Genomic DNA, 26,619 nt, shown 5'->3' on the forward strand with positions numbered 1-26,619 from the left:
AACGAGCCTATAGCCCGATATAGTGTCGCCGTAACTTGTCAAATGTAGTACTTACCTCTACAGGAGCGTAAGAAGCGACGTAATGTCCGTCGACGCCCGCGTCGAGAACGACGATATATACATTAAAAACGCATTTTAACACCCGAAACAAATATCTAATTACTTAATCGTGAGGTGCGCACCACATTGAGGACGCCCTCTTACCTCAGTATTCTGCGAATTCCTCAAATGAACAAGCACTGTTGCTTGTTCATTTTTTTTATTGAGATTTTAAATTAGTTGGGCTTCTTCGAGCCCACAACCTCCTACATGTGTTGTCATCGTGTTGCGCAGGTTGTTTATTAATGAAAGCAATATAAACTGAACTTACAAATAAAAATAAACACTTAAGACTACTTACGTGGGGGAATGCGAAAGCATTATTGCCTGGCGGTGACATTGCGCTCCCACATTGCACAGGCGCGGCGCCCTCGCCGGCTTTACGGCTTCCATGGCGAAGCATCTGCGTTGCTGTGCTTTTCTTTATGTTTTATTTCTAAAGCGCGTCCACTTTGACCTTGAGCGGCGTGTAGGCGCTGCGCCCCCCCCCCCCCCCCCCCCCCCTCCCCCCGGCTTCACGGCTTCTATAACGAAGCATCTGCGTGCGCAGCTGGCCAAGATAGGCAGTGCGCCCGTTACCGAATGGTTGTCTTGTTTTGCTCCCAAGCGAAGAACCGAGGTTTGATGCCTCGCCGCGGATCCGCCTTTTTGTTGTTTCTGTTAATGTCGCGTTCTGGTAGATTCGAGAACCCTGTTCCTTGTTCGAGTTCCGAAGGTTCTACGCGGCAAGCCTTCTAGGCCGATTGTTCCAGAAGCCCATGCTGACAGCGGCTCCGCGTGGCAAGCCGCTGTCAGTCTCCCTCTTGCGCTCGATCGTGCTACTCCTCGAAACTTCAATGCCCGCGACGCTACCTCTTTTTATTTTTGCCTTCTGCACAAGCTCGCCAAATTAAACGTTTATTTCATGTTCACTCGTCGCCTCATCATTTTTCATTGGTGACATTTTGCGGTTTGTATCTACATTGAAATAACATCACCTGCAAGCCTTTTATAATAAAAAAATTCAGTTTCCTGGTGAAATTCAGTATTCAAAACATTCCAAGCAGACAGCATTAACTGTAAAACTTAAGGAGATTCCAGTATGGACCGGTGACTAGGAAAATGTTATAGCGCATGACTGACTAAGCACAACCCCGTAAAGTGAGTGTCGAGATACACGTGCATGTAAAACCGAATGTAACATGAGCCTCCCGACGGCAGTATCTCGCAAAGTTTCTAGCTCATGGTGATGTGCACGTGTGGTCTATATTACCAATATCATAGCTCTTCGATGTCCGTCTTTTTAGAGTAAGGCATCGTACATTGTATTTTTCTAACGAGAATACATTTTTGCGTATTTGCGTTCAGACTTATCATGTGGGCACCCATGATTCATCTTTACATTCCCTGCGACCCGGTATTCCACAGCGCCAGATATGTAGAGCCCCGCATATCCGCGGATTAGCCGCGGGTCATCTGCGGATATCCGCCGTCAGCTGGAGGATGCAGATAAGAATGAATCTGATATGGCGGATTACGGATCGGATGCGGATACCTGCGGGTCCGGATCTACGTTTTTTTGCCGAGGCGGCCCATGGACGTCTGCGGCCGCACAGTGTAGATCAAGGCTGTCCAAACTTTTTTGGCTAAGGGGGCGGATCAGCGATACGTGCTGTCTCGAGGGATAGTGGTCTCCAGGGGAGAGGAGAGATATAAAAGTGATCACTGCGACGGGCTGTGTGGCTCGTGGTTGCCATACAGTGACCGTCGGACCCGCTGTGGGACGCACCCGTGTCTTAGTAGCGGAGGCGGACAGTGAGTCGGGCATCGGTGGTGCTTTTAGTACCGGCTGGCTTTTCCTGGGCCGTTCCACTGGCTATGCAGATTGGTGGTTTCCTTTATTTCCAATTAATTTCCAAATGGCATTTCCGAGAAATTTTTACTTGGTCCAAGGATCCAGTTCATTTTACTTTAAATTGGCTTTAAGTCTGCGGTGCGAAAGCGGAAGCGGACTAGAGACACAACATTTTTTTTTTATTTCTTTAAGTCTCAACATAGTAAATGTCTCGAGGGCCGGAAAATGAATGTGTAGATATAGACGAGGAGAATATATATAAATAATTCTTGATGGGCACTTAAACACAAAATTGTAAGTTAGTAAAAATTAAAATAGAAGGATAGAAGGAGGGTGGAATACTTCTACTTTATTTTGAAATACAACAGTTATGTAATTATGACCATACACAATAATTGGGACCCAGAAAAATCACCATGCATAAATCAAGCAGCATAGAAACCTCGGTATGTTCCAACAGGACAGATGGCTAAAGATAATTGGATAGCTAATGCTGGCAAGATTCATTAGATACGTATACAGGACACTAAACGAACAACGCGTGGGTACGCAAAGTAATTTTAACGTACGTAGTTACACAGATATAAAACACGGTACTAAGAGTGATGATGTTGGTGATGACAATGTCCGACGAATAGTATGACTAGGCGACACGCCTCACAACAGACAGTTTTCTCTCGTTTTTCTATGGCTGGGTATTTGATTGATTAACCTAACAATTAATAAATTGATACTTTAATCTCGATTATTTTTTACCGGTTAATTTGTTAAATTTTGACAAACAAAAAGAAAGTAAAAATTAAACGCTTTCACCACGCAGACGCCGATGAGTACGCCTCTATGAAGAAAAACGTTACGTGAAATATTGACCTAAAGTAAACAGTAGGGGCGATATTCTGAAATCTAAAGAAGTGGAGAAGGTTATACGGTGACCCGGCCACTTCAATGCCGTGCGAGTGTCTGTTTAGCGCAGCACAGCCTATTGTGAGCAATCAAAGGAGTTTGCTATTACCGGAGAATAACACCGAACCTGTTCGCCTCTGTGGCTGAAGTAGTAATTTGCAAGGGGGGTGTCCTTTCGGCTGTTCTCAACTACACATCGAGGTAGATGTAAAACCCGAAAGTGTATGCTCATCCGCTCATCACAACTTTAGCAACGGCAAAAACTTTAGTTTTTACTTTTCCGAAAATATTAGGCATGGGGGAATGAACGAGACCGATCAAACGATTAACTAATCGATTAAAAGGTGTCGATTAATGGAGTTAAAAATTTTAATCCGCGCCTAGAGCTAGTTTTTTCTGGTGTCTTCGAATGGTGAGCGTTCGCGGTTTCTTTAACCGGCTTATTTTTGCGCCGGTAGCAGCGGGCCTGCTGAAAGCAAGCCGCGGGCCGGGCTTGAGGAAGGACCGCGGCCAGCCAAGAGCCAGTCGGAAGAACCCTGCGGGCCGATTTCGACCTGCAGGTCGAAATCGGCCCGCAGGGTTGGGGGCGGGGTTTGGAGACCCCTGGTGTAGTGCGAGTTTTTGAGTTATATTATGAAGTGCCTAATCGAATATTTTCTGGGGGCAAATTACACCCTTAGACAAAAAAAAAAGCCAATCGGAGAGAAAATTTCGCTTTACGCCAGGAAAGACCCGATTCTCGACGTAGGTTGCTTCAGAGCGTTCTATGTCGAGAGAAACGCTGTTCTTAGGAAAAAAAGTTGGAAGTGCACGGGCATCAGTCGTCCTGGAAATGAGTGCTCTTGTTTAACATGGAAAGAACTGAAAAAGTTCTTCGGGCATAGAATACCCAAACACGAAAAATCAAAGTCTTCCGTCCCCCCGTGGCGTGTGCGCGCCTTTTTTCTTCTTTTTTTCTCACACGCACACAAAATTTTAAATCAAGATAAATATAGTCCGGACACAAAGTATCCTAAATTTATCGGAGCTCACTTGTATTCAAAAATATTTATGCTACTGTATTTGGCGTTGGCGCCCTTGCCATTGGATACTAAGCGTCCCGCAACTCTTAAAAATACGAGGCGAGGGGCGTGATTTCCGAAGAAAGAAAGAAGCGGACACGAGAACAGTTCAGTAGGCGCTGTGTTCTAAGTAAACACAACTTAATAACGTAGATAGTTATTTTTGTTTCGATGTCTGTGGTTTTTCTTTTTTAATTTATAGTAGGTAAATTTGTTGATGTTGTTGTTGTTGTTTTTTGAGGGGGTGTTCCCGATTTTGAAGAAACCAGCTCGGAAGTGAATTCCGGATTAACTTGCGGGGTTTATTCTTCTAATCAGAAAACACGCAACCTTAGAAGTTTTGACGTACATATCCTCAGTTTGCATGTGAATTAGTTCATGAATCAATAGACAGCCCTACTCTTCTCGGTTCTCTACACTACCATATTCCAGTTAGAACGAGCTCTAGGAATCGCCGAGTATTTTACCCAGACCTTTATCACAATTTGTCCTGTTTATGGTGCCAGCTAAACATGAATAAAAACACATAGAGAGAGAGACACACACAAATAGATACACACACAACAATGTGTCTCTCTATATCTGTTTTTCCTTCATGTTCAGCTCGCACCAAAAACCAACATTGTACCAAGTTGCTTCCAGCATTTTCAAACACGAAGTTTTGCAACATTTATATTCGTTGTATACATTTGCCGTTTTTTTTTAACCATGTGTATAAATTTTAAGCATGTGCATGTTTCTAAGTTTATGTATAACATGTAAGCACGTATATTTGCGGCGAATATGCATCTCATGTTTTTTTGTTGTTGTTTTTTCACCTCAAAAGTCTTCGCGCTGTTGGTAAGCACGTTAAAGAAAATTTACAATGATTTGAATTGAATCGAATTACAGTTTTTTTGTGGCTGATTTCTATATCGCGTTCTTTACGCTATTCAATCATATGCCCATCAGGAATGTAAAAAGCCAACTGCAAAAAGAACAGAAAAGTACCCTATCATGCGTATTCCAATCAATTATGTATTGCAATGTTCACACACTCACTGATCATTTCAGAGATGGTCCAACGACACTGATAAGGCACATCGCACACATTATTTGCGGCGTGCTCAAAAACAAACGTCTGGCAGTATTTTTAATTTATGAGTTTTTTTTACTACTCCTAATAATATATTCTTTCTAGCTCTTCGTACGTTTTATTTTATTTATGATCCTGGTTTTCTTCCGCAATCACCATACTTTACTCATCCCCACGACTGCCTCAACTTTGCGGTCGCATATATAGTTTGCCAAGTTCTCCAAATTTTGATTCCTGAAAAAGCTGCGTGTAACCAAATTAAATATCAAGCGCGGCCGTCATTAATCATCCGCAGTGAGCCAACTTTGGGGGGCGCAGACACGCCGCGCCCAAGTCTCGGCTCTAGGCCAAGAGTCGCGCGCGACTCCCTCCTGCCGTGACAGCTGCTGCCCTCCTAATTAGCCTGACCTCTCAGGACTCTGAAGCAGTCGAGGAGCGCCTGACATCCACGAGAGGAAATCGTGACATCTAATTCGTTAAGCTGTCCAGTCGGGACCCCATTCCAGGAAAACCGTGATGTCCCATAAGTGCCAGCCGCTCTGAATGTCTGATATATGAACCGACGGAAGTTTTGTTAGTCTTCTCCGTTTTTTTTCATTTTGTGTCTGTGTGTAGGTGTGTGTGTGGGCGTGTGTGAGGTGAGGGAGGAGGGGGACAGAAGGAACTAACCATAGCCCGTTTCATCTCAACTTGGTTCATGGGGAAAGCCCACGATTGCAGCAATCCAGCCAGAGCAACGGAGGCATGTACGTGACAGCCCTCCGCAGGAGGAAGAGACCCCAACGCTGCGTTGTCGCTCGCCTCCTCCGACGCGCCGATTGGCTCACTGGAATCGTAGTCTTGGCCGTTTGCCAAGTTAGGGTGAAGCTGAGTGTAGGTTGAGAAAAAATAAACTAACGTTTCAACCCTCCGGGGAAAGAGCAAAATAAAAAAATAAAAAAAAAACGTTTGCACTAGCATCCGTTTGTTTACGTAGGCGGGAGGGACAAAAAATCTAATTTTACGTGGGACTGTGTGGAAGAGGGGAAAAAAGAGAAAACTTGTGCGCACCTCGCAGGTACGGTCTCTTACCGCACCTCCGAGAACGACGAAGCTCTTCCCGCGTAGTTTTTCTTCGTTTTAGTGCCTTCGCCATGGGTTTCACAGCCAAAGTTCGGATCGAATTGGCCCTGCTTTTCTTCACGTTCAGCTGTGAGTCCTGCCGGAACACCAATTCCCAATGATATTATTGCGGTTCTTTTTTGGGTATTTAGTTCGAATCAACATTATTCGCCTAATCACTAGAGGTTAACGAAAATACAGTAAGTGTGCAGGCGAGCTGTTGTAAGCTTGGCGTTATGATATTATCCCGGGGCTGGGGCAGAAAAAAAAAACAAAAACACTTTACACTGGTAGGACATAAAACGAAAAAAAACAGACAGGGACAGCCAGCCTTTTAAGAAGTTATCTGTCTCCCTTTTATTTTTCGTTCACCGTAAACTTCTTCCCTCGTCTGGCCGGTCTTGGGGTGATGGACTACGGTAGTCTAGATTGCTTTAAAATAATTACCGTAGTTACTAGACGAATAGCCGCACTATTTATGAACAAGGCCCTTGTGCCTAATTTCCCGCAGAACACATATACAGTCAATCATCGCGTTGCGCATAAATAACATAGCGAATAACTAGATCGAGAACACGAGTCTCCATACAAATGCAACATTCACAGATGGTATCTTCGCGCCAAGACGTTATCTCTGCCCTGTAAACAGCTGGAATCATGCTGTCGACCGCGGTGATTGGCAATCCGCGTGATCCGCAAAAACGCGAACCTTCAAGTTTTCTTCATAAGCAGTGCGTCTATTACTAAAGTAAATACGGTATATTACGAGCGATATAAAAAGCAGTTCGCTTGAATTTGGCCAAACATTGCACAGATGTAGCAACGACAATCAGGCAAACTTTAAAAGAACGGTCTAGAATCTTCGGAATATTTTTTACAGTTCATTCTCGTCAACGACAAAGATGCGTGTAATGAAACTGAACAACCGATGATATGATGATATTCTTTTTCTTTTTCAGGTCTTATTCTACTGCCCGAAGGAAAAGGTGCGAAGGTGCATATCGTCAAGCAAAAATCAGGTGAAAACAAGTAATATTTCTCCGGCCTAACTTCACACAGATTCAGGGAATGAACTAACGTATTATGAAAGGATAGCATCAAACACCCTTTTCCCATGACGAGATTTGATACGATTGCCTTCCGCAATCCACATAAAAAAGTAATATTATAGAGAATTATTGTTTCTAAATGGATTACTACGTCTTTGAAGCACTTCAGGTGCCCGAGCTATGCGCGAAAAAGACACATATTTACCGTTCCGGGACGAACAGAACGCAAATGATTTACTTTCACTAAGAAATAAATAACGGCTATTATCAGAAAGCTGGGCTACAGAATAGATTCCAAAGTTTGCACTTTTATATTATGTACATTTAAGCACCCAATGCTACATTGCAAGCAAAATATAGGAGGTAGGTCATGTAACCGTCCTTAAACTTTGACTAGGACATCGAACATTCCCTATGGCTGATGATCAGACGAGCTGGGATGAGAGATTGAATGTATTACTCGAGTGAAGTAACATAATTCAACCAGTGTATTTTTATATTTTTGTTTCTTGATTTGCGTGATAGCTTCTTCCTCGTGCATTAAAAAAAGAATAAATACCGGGACACATAATATTTCTTAACGCCGTACTAGATCTTGGGAACACTCGAAAGACCAATATGCTCAGTTTGCACCGCAGAGAAAACGGGGACGTTATAACCAAAACACGAACTTTCCTGCATTCACTGAATAACTCCGCGCCACTTTCCTGCCCATTAACTGCAAGACTCCTATAAACAACCGTCGGCGTCTAAAATACAAATCTGGTTAAAATCTAAAAGCACCGGTCAACACTCGCTGACTTTAAAAAAAAAAAAAAAAAAAAAAACGAACACCAATTTCTGGTAACTCTTGCTTCACCTAGAACTGATTTTGTTTAAACCCTCTCCTCCTAGACTCCAATATTTCGTTTTTTCTATCATTTTCCCGCTGATAATCACCGTTTTCAGAGTACGTTCGAACAGATAAGCGAAATACACCGATATTTGAGGAATAAGTGAAGACCAGAAGACTTTTGTCGATTTATTTTCTAAATAAAAAGCGGAAAATTAAACGCCTTTATTACGCATTACAATGCAACGTCTGCTCGCTCAGAACTGGCCTTGCAATCTCAGCCGACGTCTCATGATTCATAAAAGACAACATCGTAAATCGGAGACACATGAAGCTCAATACCACGAAAGACATCGCGGAAATACCCGGGGTACTGAGAGATAAACGTATGCCAAACTTCGTTTTGCTCGGTCTAAGAAAGTGGATTTTAAAAATCTACCTTCGGAAATTGAGACAGCCAGAACAAAGTCATAAATTTCTCGGGCGACATGTTAGCTCTTTTGACTGGCACACACGGACAAATGAATGGGAATTGAATGTAAACTAATATTACGCTTAAAAAAGAATTTAATTTTCGGAAGAGTTGGTACGATGACAGAATTTCAACGGCGCTCGAAATAGAAAATTACAGAAAAAAAGGCGCGTTTTGTGTGTGCTTATTCTCAGTCTTTGTGTATGAGCTCTGCTGGAAATGCAACTCGTTAAAAAAATATATATTTCATAATCTGTGTAGACATAAATGCTTGTTAACGAATAGGCTGCCACGGGCCGCAATCCGATAAACCACAGCGTTGCAAAACTATACAGCATGTTTTTTTTTGTTTTTTTTTTCCAAGCCCATGCAGACTGTGTTTATAAAAACCGTGTAAGCTGCACTAATGCAGTGTGTGCGAATGAGTTACACGGCTAGGGGACATAGTATAAGTGGCCAATCGTTAAAATAAGTCTATTAAGCAACTAATATGTCTCGATTAACTACGTTTTAATTAGCAAGGATAAACTTATGCTTCCAATTAGAAACTTGCTGGGAATAATCGCAAACCACTAAGTCAGTAGATTTGAGAAAGACTTAAAGCGCGTGGGAAGCGTAATAATGCGCTACAGACATCACCTGTATAACAAGCACAAGGCTGGCACTGTGACAGCACGCCGGCGTGGTTTTCCGTCTCTTATCATCTGCGTTTTCGCATCGTCAGCCGTGCGCCTGTAACACGAGTGATAACTTTAGCACACCATCCCATCCCGCTCCATGTCTTTCACAAATTCACCGATTCAGTGATCAGTGTTTGATGACGTTCAGCAAGTTTATGATTTGAACCATTAGTTTATTTTCACTAACTAAAAGTTAATTCACACATTTTCGTTAATTATCCGAATTCTCTTGACGATTAACACCCAACAAACGTCTTATCCGCAGAGGCCCCTGTGGCATCCTCCTCTTCTCCGCCTCAAGTGAAAGTCAAGAGCTCGCCGGGTACGAAGAGATTTCCTTTTATCTCGAAAGAAATGACGAAGTACGCGTCATCAATTTGGTAAAAAGTACTAGCTGTACGGTGCTGCAGATTGTTAGCCGGATGGTACTGGGTATTCGAAAACATGATAGCGCTTGAGACGAGGACAAAGGAGACTGGACAACACAGAGCGCCGACTTCAAATGTTTAATCATCGTTAATTTGGTAATATATGCACTGCGAATGTCGGCGCTCTCAGCCAATCCCAGGCCTCGTCGCCGCTTTCCTCGCTCAGTGTAGCGGGAAAATGTATAAAAATGTAGATTTCTCTTCGCTCCTCGAAACGACGATTGTCTCCCATATAATTTTAAACGATCGCACCTTGCATTTTGCATTACATTCGTTATAGGACTTCCCAAAGAAAGGTCGCCGCCATTTTTTTTTTTTTCACTAACCATATGTTTTTTGTTTGTTTGTTTGTTTTTAGGAATGCAATTGCCACTCTGGTTATTTTGCTAGTTTCTATTATCCGGGTTATCCCTTATTAAATGTCCTCCAAACCAGACAGGATTCTAGATTGCGGCTAGAGGAACACGGAATTGTTTTATTGCTTCCTGGGTCCGTTTCCGAATCTAAAGTGTGCGGCTTCGTTTGCACGAAGCACCGTGGAGCCGTCGGGCGGAGCCGCCGATAAAGTGTCGTCACGGCGATTCTCCAGGCGGTCAATAAAAGTGTATGTGATGTCACGAACTAAACTTTGACCATGGAAAAATCAAAGCGGAAGGATGAGAGGTCGGGGGGATGGTTCGCTGCACTGAACGCAAACCGAAACGGGAGAAAATGGGCAGTTCTGTGGACGCCATGGGTGGGAGGTAAAAAGCCCCTTTTGTGGGAATTTTGATCGGCTTCGAGGAGAGGAATATAACAAAAGTGACTGGCCCATAGGGTTCCGGAAAGGCGATAAATGCCCTTCCCCTCCCGCCCCTGTTTGGCCAAAATTTGTTCAACCTGCAAACCCTGCGAATCCTGCAAACCCTGCGAATCCTGCAAACCCTGCGAATCCTGGAAAACGAAACAGGGATACGTCACCGGTAACATCACACCACATGATAAGAATTCCTGTCTTCCGCTAACCGCAAGCAGGAACCATGTCTGGTTTAGACCACTCTTTACTTTTTCAGTTTTCAGTTAGCCGATAACCTCCAACTCCAAACTAACGCCCTGACCAGTGCCACTTTATGGTTGTAAGGAAGAACACAAAACGTTCTAGCAACCTGAAGCCGCCTCTCAGTAATACCTGAGTTTTTCAATACGCCACCGGTCACGATACTTCGGCCAAAGTTTGGTACATGGTCATAAACTGCCGCCAGAAGCACCACTGCTCACGATGGGGCATTTTTGGCTGGCAACTCTAAATTTGTAAATACAAATACTTGTAATCACGAATTTGGTGGGCTAACTGAGACTGGGGTTTCCAAACGAAAATACCCCCTCCGGAACAGTGGTGCACCTGGTGGCAGTCTATGGCCCCGCACCTAACTTTGGCCGAAGTTTGGAGACCAGTAGCTTATTGAAAGACTCTGTTACTACTCTCGCCTGAGGTTTCAGATATGGCTATATTTCACGACGTAATGAGTATACGGGGTGTTTATTTTTAATTCGAACATACTTTTAAAAAACGGGATGAAAGTTAGACGACTATTTATCGGGCTCGGCGGACATTAGATGAGGTTATCATCGACAAGCAAAGTTGACTAACTAAAATTTGATAATTAACTTTTTAACGATTGGTTTTACGGGCAATGCAGCAATTGTAGTATTCACAGCAATTACAATTAGAGCGTCAAAATTAGCTGTTGGGCTAATTGGTTTTGCATATGTACAATATACCGCAGTTTCATCGCATTTGTCACTTTGTTTACCTCTTTCACGATACACACAGTAAATATCTAGTTGTAAGTAGTGTTCTTTTCTATCTCTGTCTCCTTCCTGTTTTGTCCTTGCGCTACATTGTGAACATTACAATTAGAGGCTGGACCAGTTGAAAACCGAATTGGAAAAGATGTAACTTTTTTCTTTTTTTTTAATATAGGCTCGCCAATTTTTTTTGTTTTTGGTCAGTTTTATAGACGTTTGCAAGTACGTCCTCTGGGTGACGCCACCTAGCTGCTGGTGTGGGCAGATCGTTTGATTGCTGCTTGACAGTCAGACGATCCACCCACTCCAGCAGTTCGATGATAGCGGCGCTCGAAGGACGTACTTGCAAAAGTCGCAAAAACGCTCCGCAAGCCCCGCCCACAATGACGCCGAGAAGAGTGATCTAGTCGTTTCAGCCCCGTAATCACTTGTATCGATGGCGTGTCCACCAAGGACACGCTGCCGAAATAGTGACGACAAAACTAAGATGACTACGTCACTTTTCTAAGCGTCATTAGGGAGTTTTAGAATAGCGCACGCTAAAGCTTTGCGTACGCAAAGAATAGCGTCGTCGCCACTGCGCATGCTCCGAACGCAAACCAGGTTTTGCGCTTTGCGTGCGCAATTTTAGCGTGCGCTATTTCTCGGAAATAGCGTGCGTACGCAAAGAGTCTTTGCGCTTCTCCAAGGAGGATTCATGATGAGAAGTTGGCTAAAGCCAAGACGAGCACAGTTAAAAAAATGGCGGCTTCCAGGATTATGTCGGCGGCTGCTTTGGCGGCGTCGTGAGTGCGACGTCGGCGGCATCCTCGCGACTGCGATTTTCAATCCGGGACGACATTGTACCTGGTTTGGCAACGACCCCCGGCAACTTGATGCTTGCGACGCGCGAACATTTCTCGGCGAAGGTACGATGTACGAAGGTCAGTACGCGAGACCTCTCTTGCCGAGGCGACGCAAGCGGACACGACTTGTCAACCGCTCGCGTCGCATTCTCATGTTTAAACAATTCTAAAATAGTACTCTGAACCAAAAAAACTTGTTTTTTTTTTTTTTAAAGTTACAGCATTTTGTGTGTGAAATAAAAATTGGGACTGTATCTTGGTGGCGTGGCAAGCGCGAGGTGCTTGGGCTTTTGCGTCGCGGCGGAGAAACGCTATTCTAAAACTCTCTTGAGTCGCGTGCGCTAATACAAGCGCTAAATTTAGCGCTAGCGTGCGCTAAAATTGCGTACGTTATTCTAAAACTCCCTATTGTGGACAGACATTGCGGCGTGAAATGTGAAACGTGAAAATAGGTCAATAGATATATAGAAAGCTATTAGCGGCGAGGTGTTTCGGTGGCGCCCTCCTATGGTTCCCTCTTGTGACGTCATTACCTTGCGAACAACAAGTTCGATGGTGTTTGTAAATAGCATGGTGGAAGCCTGAAATCATTGCGCTCTCAAAGCAACACTGCCAACACCGTCGAAATTAAAGCTCTTTCATTCCTCTTATTTCCGTCGATGGTATACCCTTTCCGACGTCATAGCCAGCTTTTGGGCCAATCGTGGAAGGCCGACCACAGCGACGCTTTCGGTCGCGCACGTCGCCAATTGCATTATTGCAAATTCTTTCAATTGGTCTGGCATCTAATAGTAATTGCCGTACATTCTGCGATTTCCAACATAACCCCTAAAACCATTCATTAAAAATTTATTTAACGGATTTTATTCAATTAGCTTAACTACAAAGAAGATTCTTCCCTCAGCTACTGTCCACCGAGCCTGACAAATACATGGCGAAAACGGCACTCGTCTAAACGCCTTCGGTTTTAAATATATTCGAATTAAAATTAAACACACTACATTTTTATTTATTTAATGTCTATCAGCGTGTAATTTTAATTTACGAAGCCACTCGTTGCGAGGGCAGATAATCGAGCGAATGGAATTTTTTTGTTGGGACTATGTGCTACATTCACATCGTACTCACAGAATTAAGCCTGTCTATTTACTCGGTAAGCGGGTCTAACTGTACAGTCTCCGGCAATATGAAAGACCCACTGGGAGCGCGTGGCCGAGGCGGTGGCTGGCGGGGGCGCTGCGAGCGCTCCGGGCAATTCCATTCTGCTTCGAGGGGAGGACGCTCACTCGGGGCTCAGCACAATCTGATAAGCGCGTTTCGCTTTAGCTGAGCCCGAGTGAGCGTCCTTTCCTAGAAGCAGAATGGAATTGCCCGGAGCGCCTCGCAGCGCCCCCGCCAGCCACCGCCTCCGCCACGCGCTCCCAGTGGGTCTTTCATATTGCCGGAGAGTGTACATGTTTGTCTTATTAATATTATTAGTAGTATTTCCTCGTCCTTCTGTACGAAGAACACTAGAAACTAATAATAAGAATGGTGATTGGTTCATGGAAATTGATTGAAAACGTTCTGGACCAGAAAAGCAGACTACTTGTAAGTGGGGTCAGGCAAACCTTCGAGACATCAATTAACATAGTAACTGATTACTCTGTTAACACTACCCAGTGTTTCCATTCAGACTTGTACAGTACACATTACAAAAACTCAAATTACTTGTAATCAATTACCTTTTGGAGTAATTTTGTGATCGTTTATTTATCTTTATAAGGAAGTGATCACGAAAGTACTTTGATTACTTTAAGGAGTAGTAAAATTAACTCAAACCGGTTAATTATTTTTCTGCCGTTCGTAAATGGCGCCTTTTCATCGCACGAGTTTCCTGCAAAGGAATCATCGAACCGAATCGGAGGACGGCTTAGAAAAATGGGTCTATTAAGAAAATGAGCAGTTCATAATGCGGTGATTTGTAATTTACTAACGGACAGTACAAAAGAGCGGTTTTGTAACCGGCAAAAACCTCTGCCGCCCTCGGAGACGCCGAACGGTTACTTTTTTTTTTAGAAACCGGTCAATTACTTTTTGTGTCGAGTAATCGAGTAATCTAATTTAATACTTTTTTAAGCGAGAGTAATTTTAATTGTAATCGATTACTTTTTTCGAGTAACCTGTACGAGATTGTTTCCATTACAAGGAATAAAACAAAACATACAAAACAAAAGCACTTAAATCATAACTGAGCATCATGAATCTGCCTCTTAAATTTGTTGTATTTTTTGTTTGGTAAACGTTTCTTTTTCTTTTTTTTTTTTTCTATTCCTTGTTGATGATGATGTAGCAAAGGAAAACGTTCTTGGTTGTTTCTGGACACATAAATAAATATTATTATTATTAATAGTATTATTATTATTATTATTATGAAAAAAAAGAAGAAGTGTCCGAAGGCAGTCGCTCTTTTTTGATCGTTCTTCATATTTCCAGTATTATTCATATTATTTCAACCTGATGTGCTACCGGCGGACTGTTCGTGGCCCACGTCGGGCCCTGGAGTCGCCACGGGCTTAAGGCGGCGTCTATTTGCCGTCTTGACTGCGAGTTCGCCGCCTTGAAGATCACGACTGCGGCCCCATCCACCTCCATCGGTGTCCATCAATCATGCAGCCAGCGGTCGTCGTCTCATCTTACCATCGACGTCCAGCGACCGTCTGAGACTTGATGGTGATTCAGCGACCATGCAGTCCTTTGCGGAAACCGACTATCAACGCACTGTGAGACCTGGCTTTCCCGGTGACCGTACAAGGCTGTCGTCGAATCACTGTTTTGCCGGTGTAGCTTGTCTCTTCAGCTGGCGGCGGGCACACCCCTGGCCGCTGTAAGGTCTTCCGGCCTTGTTCAACGGAATCGCCACCATCAGCACCGTCCTTGGTGTGTGCTGTGTGGTAGCTGCTCTTGCTCTGCTAAATCGTTCCCATCTACCACCGCTCGAGCACCGGCAAAGTGTATGCCTCTGCCAGGTTTTTACCAGTGATTACGCTTGAACGCTTCGAACACCGACCTAACTAGATGGTTGACAGCCCGACTTGCGTTCCACGATGCACGCGCATATAAGCTTCGTTTCGCGCTTAACAAGTGAGCATACTGTTCAATCTTTTAGTGCATGACTCGCAAACGTCGATCTGCATTTTCCTATATTTATAGCTTCTTTCACCTCTTCCGTTCTGCCATGGCCTCCACTAACTGTTCCAAGTGCCACGAGCCTTTACCTGTTGATGGGAGATACCTGATTTGCGCGAGTTGTGAAAACAGCTACCACCTCGGAAAGTAATGTGCCGGTGTTGCTGCGAGCACATTTAACTCCATGAGTTCAGCGAAACGAGAACAGTGGTTCTGCCATCTGTGCCGCACCTCTGTGACTAAGTCGACAGGAGGAAGCTTGGAAGCGGATTCGCATATAGAGTCCGCGTCATTTGCAGCCCAGTTGGCCGAAGTAAACAAGAAAATCGACTTGATTCTCTCTCTCAAGAGTAGCGTGGATTCGCTCGCCCATCTTCCGGCAAAAGTCGATGAGCTGCTCACCGTTAAATCTGCGGTTGATGCCATGGAACAATCTGTCAATGAGGTGCTTAAGTCAGTAGCCTTCTGTTCAGCTCAGTATGACACCCTGCTCAAACAAGTGGCTGAGCAGGATGCTACTGTTTCAGAGTTACAGACCGAGGTGAATTCTTTAAAGTCCTCCATGTCAATCCAATCAGAGGAGATCCAACGACTCAGGTCTGAGCTCAACAACTCCGAGCAATTTAGTCGTCGATCTAACCTTGAGATCCATGGCCTTCCCTGCAGACCCAATGAAGATCTTTCGGTTGAGCTTGATGATATAGCAGAAAAACTCGGCATTTCCGACTTCCATCCTTCAGAGGTTGAGGCCGTTCATCGCCTGCCCTCTTCGCGTGATACCATTCCCATTACGTTGGTCAGGTTTCGCTCTGCGCGTGCTAGGGACCGCTGGTTGAGGTTGCGTAGCTCATTGGGTACTCTCGCCCGTGAACGAAAACTCCCGAAACTTTTTTTTAACGAGAACTTGACACAGACGAACAAGGAGCTCTTTTGGAAAGCCCGGGCGAAAGGCAAAGTAAAACAATATCGATATGTCTGAGTTAAAAACGCAAAGATCTACGCAAAAAAAAAGCAGAGCACTCATTCACATTACTTGTGTCAATGACTTAGAGCTCATTGCCTAGCAACCATGACCTTCACATTTTTTGACTGCGATGATTTCAATTCAATCTTGAGTAATTTTGACTCCTCAACTAGCGGGTTCACCATTTTTCACACTAATATTTGTAGTGCTGGAAGTATTGGGAGCAATTTGGTCTTATAGCCAGTTCCCTATACGATCTTGTCGACGTGTGGGTCTTAACGGAGATAAATGTACCAGCTCCTTCTGTTGATTAATTCTCAATACCTGGTTATCAGCAATTCTTCCATACTCGCCCTGACAGGACAGGTGGAGGTATTGGGATTTTTGTCAAAGATTCATGGGGTACAGAACAGTTAAAAAATACTTTCGTTCATGCAGAGTCTGTCACTTTCAAAATTTTCAACTCGGTATACTCTATTGCATTAGTCGCCTGCTATCGCCCTCCATCAGAAAGCGCTTCGTCTTTTTTAGTTGAATTGAGAGCTTGCTTGACTGACCTTCAGGCCGAGGAACAACTTTGCGTAGTCGGCGACATGAACCTTGACACTTTGAAACCCACAAAGTCAACCGTATGTGACTACTTGAATCTTCTCTCAGAATTTGGTCTCAACTGTACAATTCAAGCACCTACCAGAGAGGAAACTTTGAATGAACACCTTGTTTCTGCTTGTCTAGACCACATGAATATACGCACTCACGGCCTTTCAGTTAAGTCTGCTGTCATTTCGCAAAAACTCGCAGATCACTACTTTACCGCAGTTCAACTGGTTTCTGATACGCCTCTAAGATACGCCTGTCCGGAGACTAAACTTACAGAGGTTGTCGATCGGAAATTATTCGACAAATAATCTCTTCTTATGATTGGGGACGTTTACTAACATATTCAAATCAAGAACTCTACACGAAGTTTATTAATCTTTGGCAGACTTTTACAAGATGCAGTAAAAAAATAATTACTATCAGAAAGGGGCGTACGGAACATATATGGTTGAATAATGACATTATTGCCGCGATTAAGTATAAAGAGATATTATGGACGCGTTGTCGTCGCTCTCCCGATAACATAGACCTGCGGAATGAATTCCGAAGTGAGCGCAACAAAGTCACTGCATTAATTCGCTCCGCTAAACGTAACTATATTAAACAGAAGTTAATAGATTCCCGTTATGATTCCCGTGTAACTTGGTCTGTTGTAAACGATTTACGAGGAGGCCACAGCGCGAAACATTCTGTCGACGAGACGATCACCAGACATTTCCCTTGTAACAAACAGTCCACGGCAAATGCGTTTAATGCACATATTGGGAAAACTTCAAATGTTTCACGCGATAGTGAAGTTTGTCTCTCAAAAGCAGCTCCGGTGAATGTAGCGTCTGCCTTCCTTCCTGAAATTACAGAGCAAGGTCTACATAGTATGTTGCTTAGTTTCAAACCGGGTTTGTCTCCTGGAATTGATAACGTCCGGATGGCTGATTTGCGGAGAAATTATGCACCATTGAGGCATGTGATACTAAATATGTTAAACGGCTTCATAACGTCAGGTAATATTCCAGAAGATCTCAAAACAGCCATTGTCAGGCCTTTATACAAAAATGGGGACCATAGTAGCATCGAAAGCTACCGTCCTATATCTATCTTGCCTTCACTGGCGAAACTTTTAGAAAAACACATTTTCCAGACAATGTCAGCGTTCTTAGAAGAATTTAACCTTATGTCTCCCCAACAGTACGGTTTCGTTATGGGTAAAGGCACCCAACCCTTACTTGAAGACTTTTCCGATGTTCTTCATAATGCATTTGAACATAATCTTTTCACGTGTGCACTCTTTCTAGATATTTCTAAAGCTTTCGACTCAGTCTCACATAAGGTACTTTTAAATAAGCTGTTCAGCCTCGGCTTCAGAGGCCCTTTTTACAGACTGCTAGAAAACTTTCTGTCAAGTCGTACACAACTCGTTTCGATATGCGGAGCTCGGAGTTTGAAAATGTCCCTAAAGGCTGGTGTTCCACAGGGCTCGATACTATCGCCTCTTCTTTTTAACATCTATGTCAATGATCTTCCTAAGGCGGTCAACTTCTGCACAGTATTTCAATACGCAGACGATACTGTCCTGTTGTCGAGTCATGTACGATACCATGAGGCTGTTGAGCTACTCCAATCAGATGTATTACGGCTCATGAACTGGTTTTCAGCAAATGTCATCAGAGTAAACGCGAAGAAAACAAAACTAGTGTGCTTTCGTAGTCCACTAAAACAGGTTCTTTTAGACAAACCAATTTTTCTTCACACGTCAGACTGTGTTTCTTGCGAATGTGCGCCAATTGTTTATGTGAACTGTACGAAATATCTGGGACTTTATTTTGATTGCGACCTGTCATGAAACTCTCACTTCTTCTATATTTTCAAAAAAATACGAGCCGCTTCGTGCACCTTATATAATCTTCGCATACTTCTTCCCATCACAACAAAAAGACTTCTGATGCACGCCCTTGTTTATAGTATTCTCCGGTACGGAATAACTTAAGTGAACTCCTTACTGAATGGCATCCTGCGTAGTGTAGCTTACGGTTCTAGTCTCCAAAGATCTGATAACCTCTTTAATGACCTCTCGCTACCAACTTTTAAATCACTATTTTTTGAAAGAGTAGTGCTGAGGCACCACTGGGATAACACCTTTAAGACCCCCAACACCGTCTGTCGTGCCCTTCGAGACGTGAGACCATATCAAACGCCGCGCATCAAAACACATTTTGGAAAATGCGTTCGCCTCTATTATGTATCCCATATTTTTAACAACCTCCCTTCTGTGCTACTCGACGTAAGTTCTCGAGGAGCTTTGAAACGTAGATTGAAGACTCTTTGCCTAGACATCATTTTTTAAAGTGCCGATTAATTTTTTTGTTTTCATTTTGTTTTCTACTTGATGTGATTTCTGTGCGCTGTGCACTACTCCCTGTTTGTATATATTTCTCTCTGTCACGCGTTCTAGATCTCTGAAAAATTTATACTAACTTGCTTTGAGTGTGCCTTAAGTAATTTGTAAGGAACTAGTCCTACAAGCCTTTATCGCTTTGACGGTTCCGATATGTGTATATAGCTGTATTTGAAGCACCTGCATTAAAATATTATTATTATTAAAATATTATTATTATTATTATTATTATTTTTACAAGAAAAAGGGTTGCTTGCCAGTTAATTTTATAGGTATATAAAGACACACTGAAAAGTCACGTTTAAAGGGATCACGTGCAGGAAGTTCATTTGCCTGTTTACAATGTCCTAACTTTTTTTTTTGTTTATTAAAATGCTGACTGATTTATTTTCAATGTAGTTCAGCGAAATCTTGTAGCAATATTTTGTGATCGAAATGCTCTTTGTGTACTTTACTAGAGCGAGTACCAAATAACCACCACTTCCCTACTACTAGCAGTACACATTACATTTGACTCGAATAAATAATTGAGAACAGCACAACCATAGTGTGAATTCAAAGAACATTTTGTATCGAAGAGGCGTATTACCACGCACAACTCGCCCGCAGTTTTCTCGTCCCGGGAGCTCTTCGGAAAGTTGTTTCTAACAAGCTTAAAGATTACTCGAAGTTGTTAGAAAATAACGGGTAGACTATGGCTTACTTGAATACACAGGGTGCCCCAAAAACAATTTACGGGGATGTTTTCACCGAAAAAATAGAATTACGCATCGCCGAATTACGCACCCAAATCAAGCTCTAGCGATCGAAACCAAATGCCAAAGTTTCAAACTAACCTTTATCTTATTAAAAAGTTGTAATCGATATCCTGAAATTTTCAATGGGAAATTGTGGCCGACGGAGCTCTCGAATACAGGAGCTGAATGGCGCCAGTTATCAAAAATGGGCGCCATTTTGCCCTTTGAATTTTCAAAAAGTCACGTGACTTTCGGTTGAGATAACGGCTAGTGATGACATTTTGGCACCCGGATCGGACTGCTAGCGCTACATTTGGGCGGAGAATGAGCGTTAGCCGATGCTTTAGTTAAAGGGAAGCCTTAGAGGTCCTTGAATTCGAACGAACACTAAACGCTGTAATGTAGGCACCTTAAACATTATGTGTCGTAAGTTTTTTTTCGACCTTATAAGTAGGACCGTCGTATTAGCCAGCCAATAGACCGATCTCATCAGCAAGTTTCGCTACGCCGCCGCAGCCGTGATACATTGTGGGACCTTCAGTCTCTGTGCAGCGGGGCTGCTGCGGTCGCGGGCAGAGATGCAGTGAAGATTTCGCTGACTGCCTGGCTCGCACGAACGCCGTTGGCAGTGTTGTTCCACCGAACTGTTTGTCGTTTGCTCCGTTGTTATGGCAGGTTTCACGTGTTTGCGCTCCTGGCGGCAGCAACAACAGCACCAGACACAAGGGTGTCGGGTTTCATAGCATTCCGAAGACGAGCAGTTGAGAGAAGAGTGGATCGCTAAAGTTCGCCGAGCGGGCAGTAAGGGGCGGTAATGAGTCCGCTTGTTCGAGAAAACTAAGCAATCAACGTTGTGTGCGCGAAAGCAAACTCACGCGGATTCTGATTGTCCCGTTGTTGAGAATGGATTAGGACAAAACTGACAGAACCCACGGAGTGACCCCAGGGTCGGAGGTGCTGTATAATCGTGCTTGCCTCCGATCGTGTTTACGTACAGATAAGCATCTCCTGGTCGGTACTCATTTTCTAAGCATACGACCTGTCTTTAACGGTAACATTCAGCACAATTTTTCTTTGTGTTTGCAATTTTTTTAAGTTTGTGTTTAGGACTGGTCACACAAAACGAAATTATGAAGTTTTTTTGTTTTTTTTTGTCATAGCTTTCGCTCGCTCACCAACTGCGTTTGGGTAAGGGGAATAGACGCCTCAAACGTAGAGACCAAAGACAAGGCTGGCGAGCTAGTGCCGCGAAATGTTTTCAAACCCGGGTCGAGGGTAGAAGCAACGAACAGAAACATGACATAAGATAGCATCGGTGAAGCACACTTCGAATGTGTAAACTAATCCCTCGTTTACAAACATCTCCCGGAACTTTTTGCCAGAGTAGAAAGCCGAATTATGAACAATAAAAAAGAAGCAACGCGAAATGTTTCACAATTCAGGAACCACATGACCTCAGTGTCCACATGCATAAACCTTCCAAGTATTTACATGCGTTGCATAAGCTTACACTAAACGCTAGCCGTATCTTTAACAAACAATCTGGCGGGGCTTTCTAGATATACAACGACAAATGTCGCTAACAAGAGATTACGCAACATTCACTGTTCCCTCCTGAGGCGCGTTTATGTACGAAATCACACGCACATGCAAATCAACCCCGCCATTAATATTCCTGCTCCTGAACTGCATATAAATTAAAAAGGGCTTAAATAACCCGTGAATAATTGCTCAAAAGGAATTCAATGAACCGATGGTGATGTTCTACAGTATTCCCTCCTAAACACTGCAAACTAACTTTGCGGCAAAAGAGTGAGTCAAACTGGTGCCCTTTCGAGTGGGTCGCGTGTTCAAATACCAAGGACCCAAAACAAAAGTTGGGCAACATATTGATACTTCCTTAAAGGGATGCTGAACCGAAATTTGGATTCAACAAAACACGGCGGCAGAAGCGTGCAACGGGATGCTATACAAACACGAAAACATCTTTCATACAGCGAACTCTCGAACGGATGACCGCATTTTTCTAAAAAAAAGAGGAGGCGCATTTGACAGATATGTGGACGTCTTGTTTCTCCGAGAAGAGTCGAGAAGGAGAGAAAACGGCCTCGCGTCTTCTCCGCCTCGCCGCCTTGAGGGGGCGAAGCGGAGAGAGGAGACAACGAGATATGTTGACGTCACGCGCCTCGTCGGCCTCGTAGTTTTTTTTAAATCCAAATTTCGGTTCATCATCCCTTTGAAGCTGGACTCCATGGATACATGGGACGAATATGATGCAAAAAATCAACAAATTTTGCCCCGCGGCTTTTGCTCTGCTCGTGGCATCAGCACAATGACTGCTACGCCGCGCGCAAAGCGAGCGTGCCGTCGGGCGACGTTCGTCCGTTATTCGTGGCATAATTGGCTCCGCAAGGTTCAGCCCTAACCCCCCATTCACACTGGAAGCGGATCCGCGTTCGCGAAGCGGTTGCGAACGCGGTTGTATGAAGATTCAGTGCAATTGCACGCGCATTTGTTGTCATCAAACGCGCGTGCAATTGTACTGAATCCTTATACAACCGCGTTCGCAATCGCTTTGCGAACGCGGATCCGCTTCCAGTGTGAATGAGCCTTTAGAGTGAAAAAAAAAAGCGGAACACTTCAGCTTGTTCTGTCAGTGTCTTGCGTCAAAGAGGAAACAAAGCGACGGCGGCAGCTAGGCTTTCGACCTGCGCGTGCGCACAGTATCCGCGCCTCTACCGCGTCCGTCGCGTCCGTCGCGTCCGTCGCGTCCGTGAACTAAAATTATGGCGGTACCCAAGGGGACCTACGCAAGTTGCTCTGTTTATAGCAGATCAGGTTAGCTGTCCCCGCGAAGCTGGTATGCTTAGCATAGCAGGTGCGTGGGGAGAGCTACGACTTGGTTTATAAAGTCAGCGTACGTAATATCATGTCATAGATCGCTTCATCTGACGTCAATTACGCCACATATCATACTATAGTTATCTGAGGCGACACGATCTCCTCCACGTATCAGCTCAGGGCCGACTCGCCTCGATTCACTGCATCGCCACGATACCGAGGCAGACTACTGCAGGGCGTATGCGAGCATACCGCCACCGGAAGAAGCAACAAAGGCGACAGCAGGGAGCCGGCGAGCGCCGTTCCACAGAAGGAGCTGAGGTGGAACGGCGTAGGAGAACGCTCCAAACCTGCCCTTTTCGCTCAGCACATTCGGTGCTCCCCGGTCTTAATCAGCATAACCGAGCCAGAGATATTTTTATAGTGATTAAATAACACTTTTTTTTGCCCCGTATAATTTAGTAGACTCTGCGCGCTAATTAATCAGCGTCCGCCATTGTTCGGCCACGTAGTATGAGCATCTACTGCATGGGCACGAAGGCTACGTCGGCATTCGACGTGAACCTAGCTCGGATTGTATCGAGAACGATTGCTCAGTAAGCATTCGGTGAGAACTCGGACCCAATAGCATGTTTCGTGGACAGGATGGGGTTTTTAACAGCAATGCTATGACAATGAATGAAAAAGGACCGCGAGCAGGTGTTCACAGCTTTCCTTACCTGCAGCCTCTCCTCAGGGACCGTCCAATGCTCCGCCACAAGAGCCAGCACAGGCGCCACAAGAGCCAGCACAGGTGCCAGAAGAGCCAGCACTGAACCAGACCTCGGGACAAGGTACACAATTTGTTTGCATTTCGGTGCGACTAAGCACTCGTAACGTACGAAAAAACAATTTTTTTTTTTTTTTTTTTTTTTTTAAGAATAGACCATTTTCAGTATTCACTGGGCGCCATATTCGTGGGTGCTGTTTAGAGCGCATGCTCAAAACGAGCCCACATTAATAGGCTGCTATGACCGGCAATCTTGAGGGTGGGGAATGCACGTTACAAAAGAACTGTGGAAGCTCGCCATCAGCACGCGCTCAGCAGTCTGTTCCACAAGCAACACGCGCACGCCTTGCCTGTATAAAAGATCCGAAGTGAATAACCAAAATAAAGCGTCCAGGAACGCGCGTGCAAGATGCCATTTGTTTTAGGTATTTGCTTTGGAAAAGTTGCTACTGCTGTGAGGCCAGCACGTGCGGCGCGTGGAACACCAATCCCTGCATTCCCCTTGGTGCTTGGGTAATATAGCAATAGGAAGTATTCACTGGCGGCCATAGCTGTGTGCACGACTGCTGAGCGCGTGCGGATGGCGAGCTTCCACAGTTCTTTTGTAAGGTGCATTTCGCACCCTCAAGATTGCCGGTCTTAGCAGCCTATTAATGTGGGCTCGTTCAGAGCATGCGCTCTAGACATCACCCACAAATATGGCGGCCAGCGAATACTTCTTATAGGTCTATTGTGCCTGTTAAAAAATACCTGGCACCTCTATGGACAGCATAGATTCGATATGTACTGTCGGCCTAGAAAAGAATGAAGATCGTCGTCGGGCTCGCGGGGCTAGCCGGTGCTCGGGTATGAGCGCGTGAGGAGAACGAGCCTGGACACCATCGAAGACAGTTATCGCTTCTTGCATAGCCACAAACTGGCGCCCCAATGTCGGAACGAAGCGACCCCCATTTCTGAGGTACGTTCGGCCTGTTTGCCTCGGATACCCCTCAGACCCCTTGTTAGCTGCACCGCGCGGTAGAAACCATCGGTAGTGTTCAAATGCCGAGTCTAACTACTCGATCCCGTGTCCGAGCCGATCCGCCGAGCAAGGGCGACGCCGCTTCGAATAGCGACGGCGCGCTCGAGTCACAGTCGAACCTGGAGGTTCCACCACCTGAGGCGGAACTGCCGATGCTACTAGCCGCAACAGCGGCAGAGTCGACCGCCGTGGTGGCCGGCCCCGTTTCGGACCAGTTGGCCGTGTTCCTGGCAGGGCTGTCGAGACTTTTTCCAGGAACACCGGAGTCCTCAACCGTTACCGGTAACCTTGAATCGGCAGGAGACACTGCGATTAAATATCCACGTCCCAAAATATGTCGGTTATGCCAACAGTACTTATACTGCTCTCGTCTTGTTATTTTAGTATCGCCTCAGGTGTTGGCTCTATTTCCCGCGCGCGGCACTCGATGTCCCAAGCTCATGACAGATTGTCCTCAAAAGTAACTATTTAACGCCTCAATATTTAGTCCGCTGGCACTCAAAGTAGAAGGCAGGGTAATGTCGAGAAAAATGGGCATGGCATTCCGCGTTTTCTTGGGATTCTCAACATGGATGGATGAACGAACGGATTGATACGGCTGAACCTTTTTTAATCGGGGGCGGCTCGGGGCACCTAGCCGCATGCCGATGAAACCAGTCGTTATCGGGGACTAAGCGTAACGGATCAAGGAAGATTCACGAACTTCGCAAATTAGCGTAGGTTTTCCGCTAGGTTTAGCGGGCAATTTACCCATAATGCACCGCGCGGTTACGCCAACGGCGACGCCGACGGCGACGGCGACGCCGCTCAAGCTGGAAACGGGCGCCTAAGAGCTGCGCTCTAAAAAGGAGAAGCAACTCACTTAAAGTCAAGTGTGTTTTTCAGGAAGAAGCCCTGTGGCATACTACACAAATTACACTAAAGGCGATGTGCATTTCGTTGAAGTGCACTAAATTAGCCCGTCTGACCGGGGTATCAGCTAGCGCCTCGTAGCCAGTGTTTTTAATGTTAACAAAGCACCAGCAAATTCTAACTGCGGCCGCGATCCTGTTGGTTGGTCGAAGAAGCACTGGAAAAGAAAACGAGAGTACGGAGGGGGCGCTCTCATCGAAGGCGTCCCAACCCGTTAGTGCAGAAGCGTCTGCCGACTGGCTCGCTACGAAGCGAGCTACGACAGAACAGGCGTTTGTCGTATCAACCTCTAGTGCGGGGCCACTGCCAGGGGACACAATGATCAGAACCATTGCGCCGTTGTGTCGTCACCAGGCAGAAATCGAGAAAAGAAAACAAGAGACGTGACAAACAAAACAGTCGGTGCCGAATCCCAGTCACCGCGGTAAAATATGTATTTAATCTGATTACCTCAAATACCTGGTTAATAATCACCTCTTTGCCGTGCGTTCTGTGTTCTTTCAGCTCAAGAGCCTTTGCCGCCTCTCATACCAGAAGGTAGGTTTACTAGCAACCGGCAGGACTAGCTGAGAAAGCACGTACCGTGGTCTTTGCGCTTCGGGCGATGTGAGGATACGGCGAGGGTCCTTCGTTTTCGCGTAAAACCCGATATTTCTTTGAATTCGGAAATCGAATTTCACCAAGTTCTAAATTACTCCGCTCCGAAAATATTTGATAGCTTCTGTCCTTGGAAACAAACCTAGATTCCTGCTGGGTTCATTGAACTGCACTGACATATTTTATATTTTATGTCTACTGATAAGTATATCCTTTGCGCTTTTCTTTCCGCTTCAACCAGCGCAAAATAAGAAAAGTAAAGGATGAACAACTGCACTCAAAACTTAGTTACGAAACGAATAGCAAATATGCTGTTCCTGTATAACTGAAGTGATATCGTTGTGCATTGCAATTGTACGCGTGAACTGAGATGTTAAGAGAACATTAGCTCAATTCAGATATTATCAAATGTCGGACATGCCTAGCACAGGTTGCGCATGCAGAAGATTAT

At 44.7% G+C, this 26,619-nt stretch overlaps 1 protein-coding gene across 1 annotated transcript in view; it reads left to right on the plus strand.

Moving 5' to 3' along the window:
• The first annotated feature begins 6,105 nt into the window (after positions 1–6,105).
• Positions 6,106–26,619, plus strand: part of LOC120844086 — a 31,440-nt gene continuing 10,926 nt past the window's right edge. Inside the window, exons 1-4 of the mRNA XM_040215693.3 lie at positions 6,106–6,163; positions 7,033–7,092; positions 9,372–9,428; positions 23,595–23,702. Coding sequence (XP_040071627.1) covers positions 6,106–6,163; positions 7,033–7,092; positions 9,372–9,428; positions 23,595–23,702 — 283 coding nt within the window. The remainder of the gene's footprint in view (positions 6,164–7,032; positions 7,093–9,371; positions 9,429–23,594; positions 23,703–26,619) is intronic.

This window comes from Ixodes scapularis, unplaced genomic scaffold, assembly GCF_016920785.2.
Source record: "Ixodes scapularis isolate PalLabHiFi unplaced genomic scaffold, ASM1692078v2 PGA_scaffold2__306_contigs__length_199485367, whole genome shotgun sequence".
NCBI lineage: Eukaryota > Metazoa > Arthropoda > Arachnida > Ixodida > Ixodidae > Ixodes > Ixodes scapularis.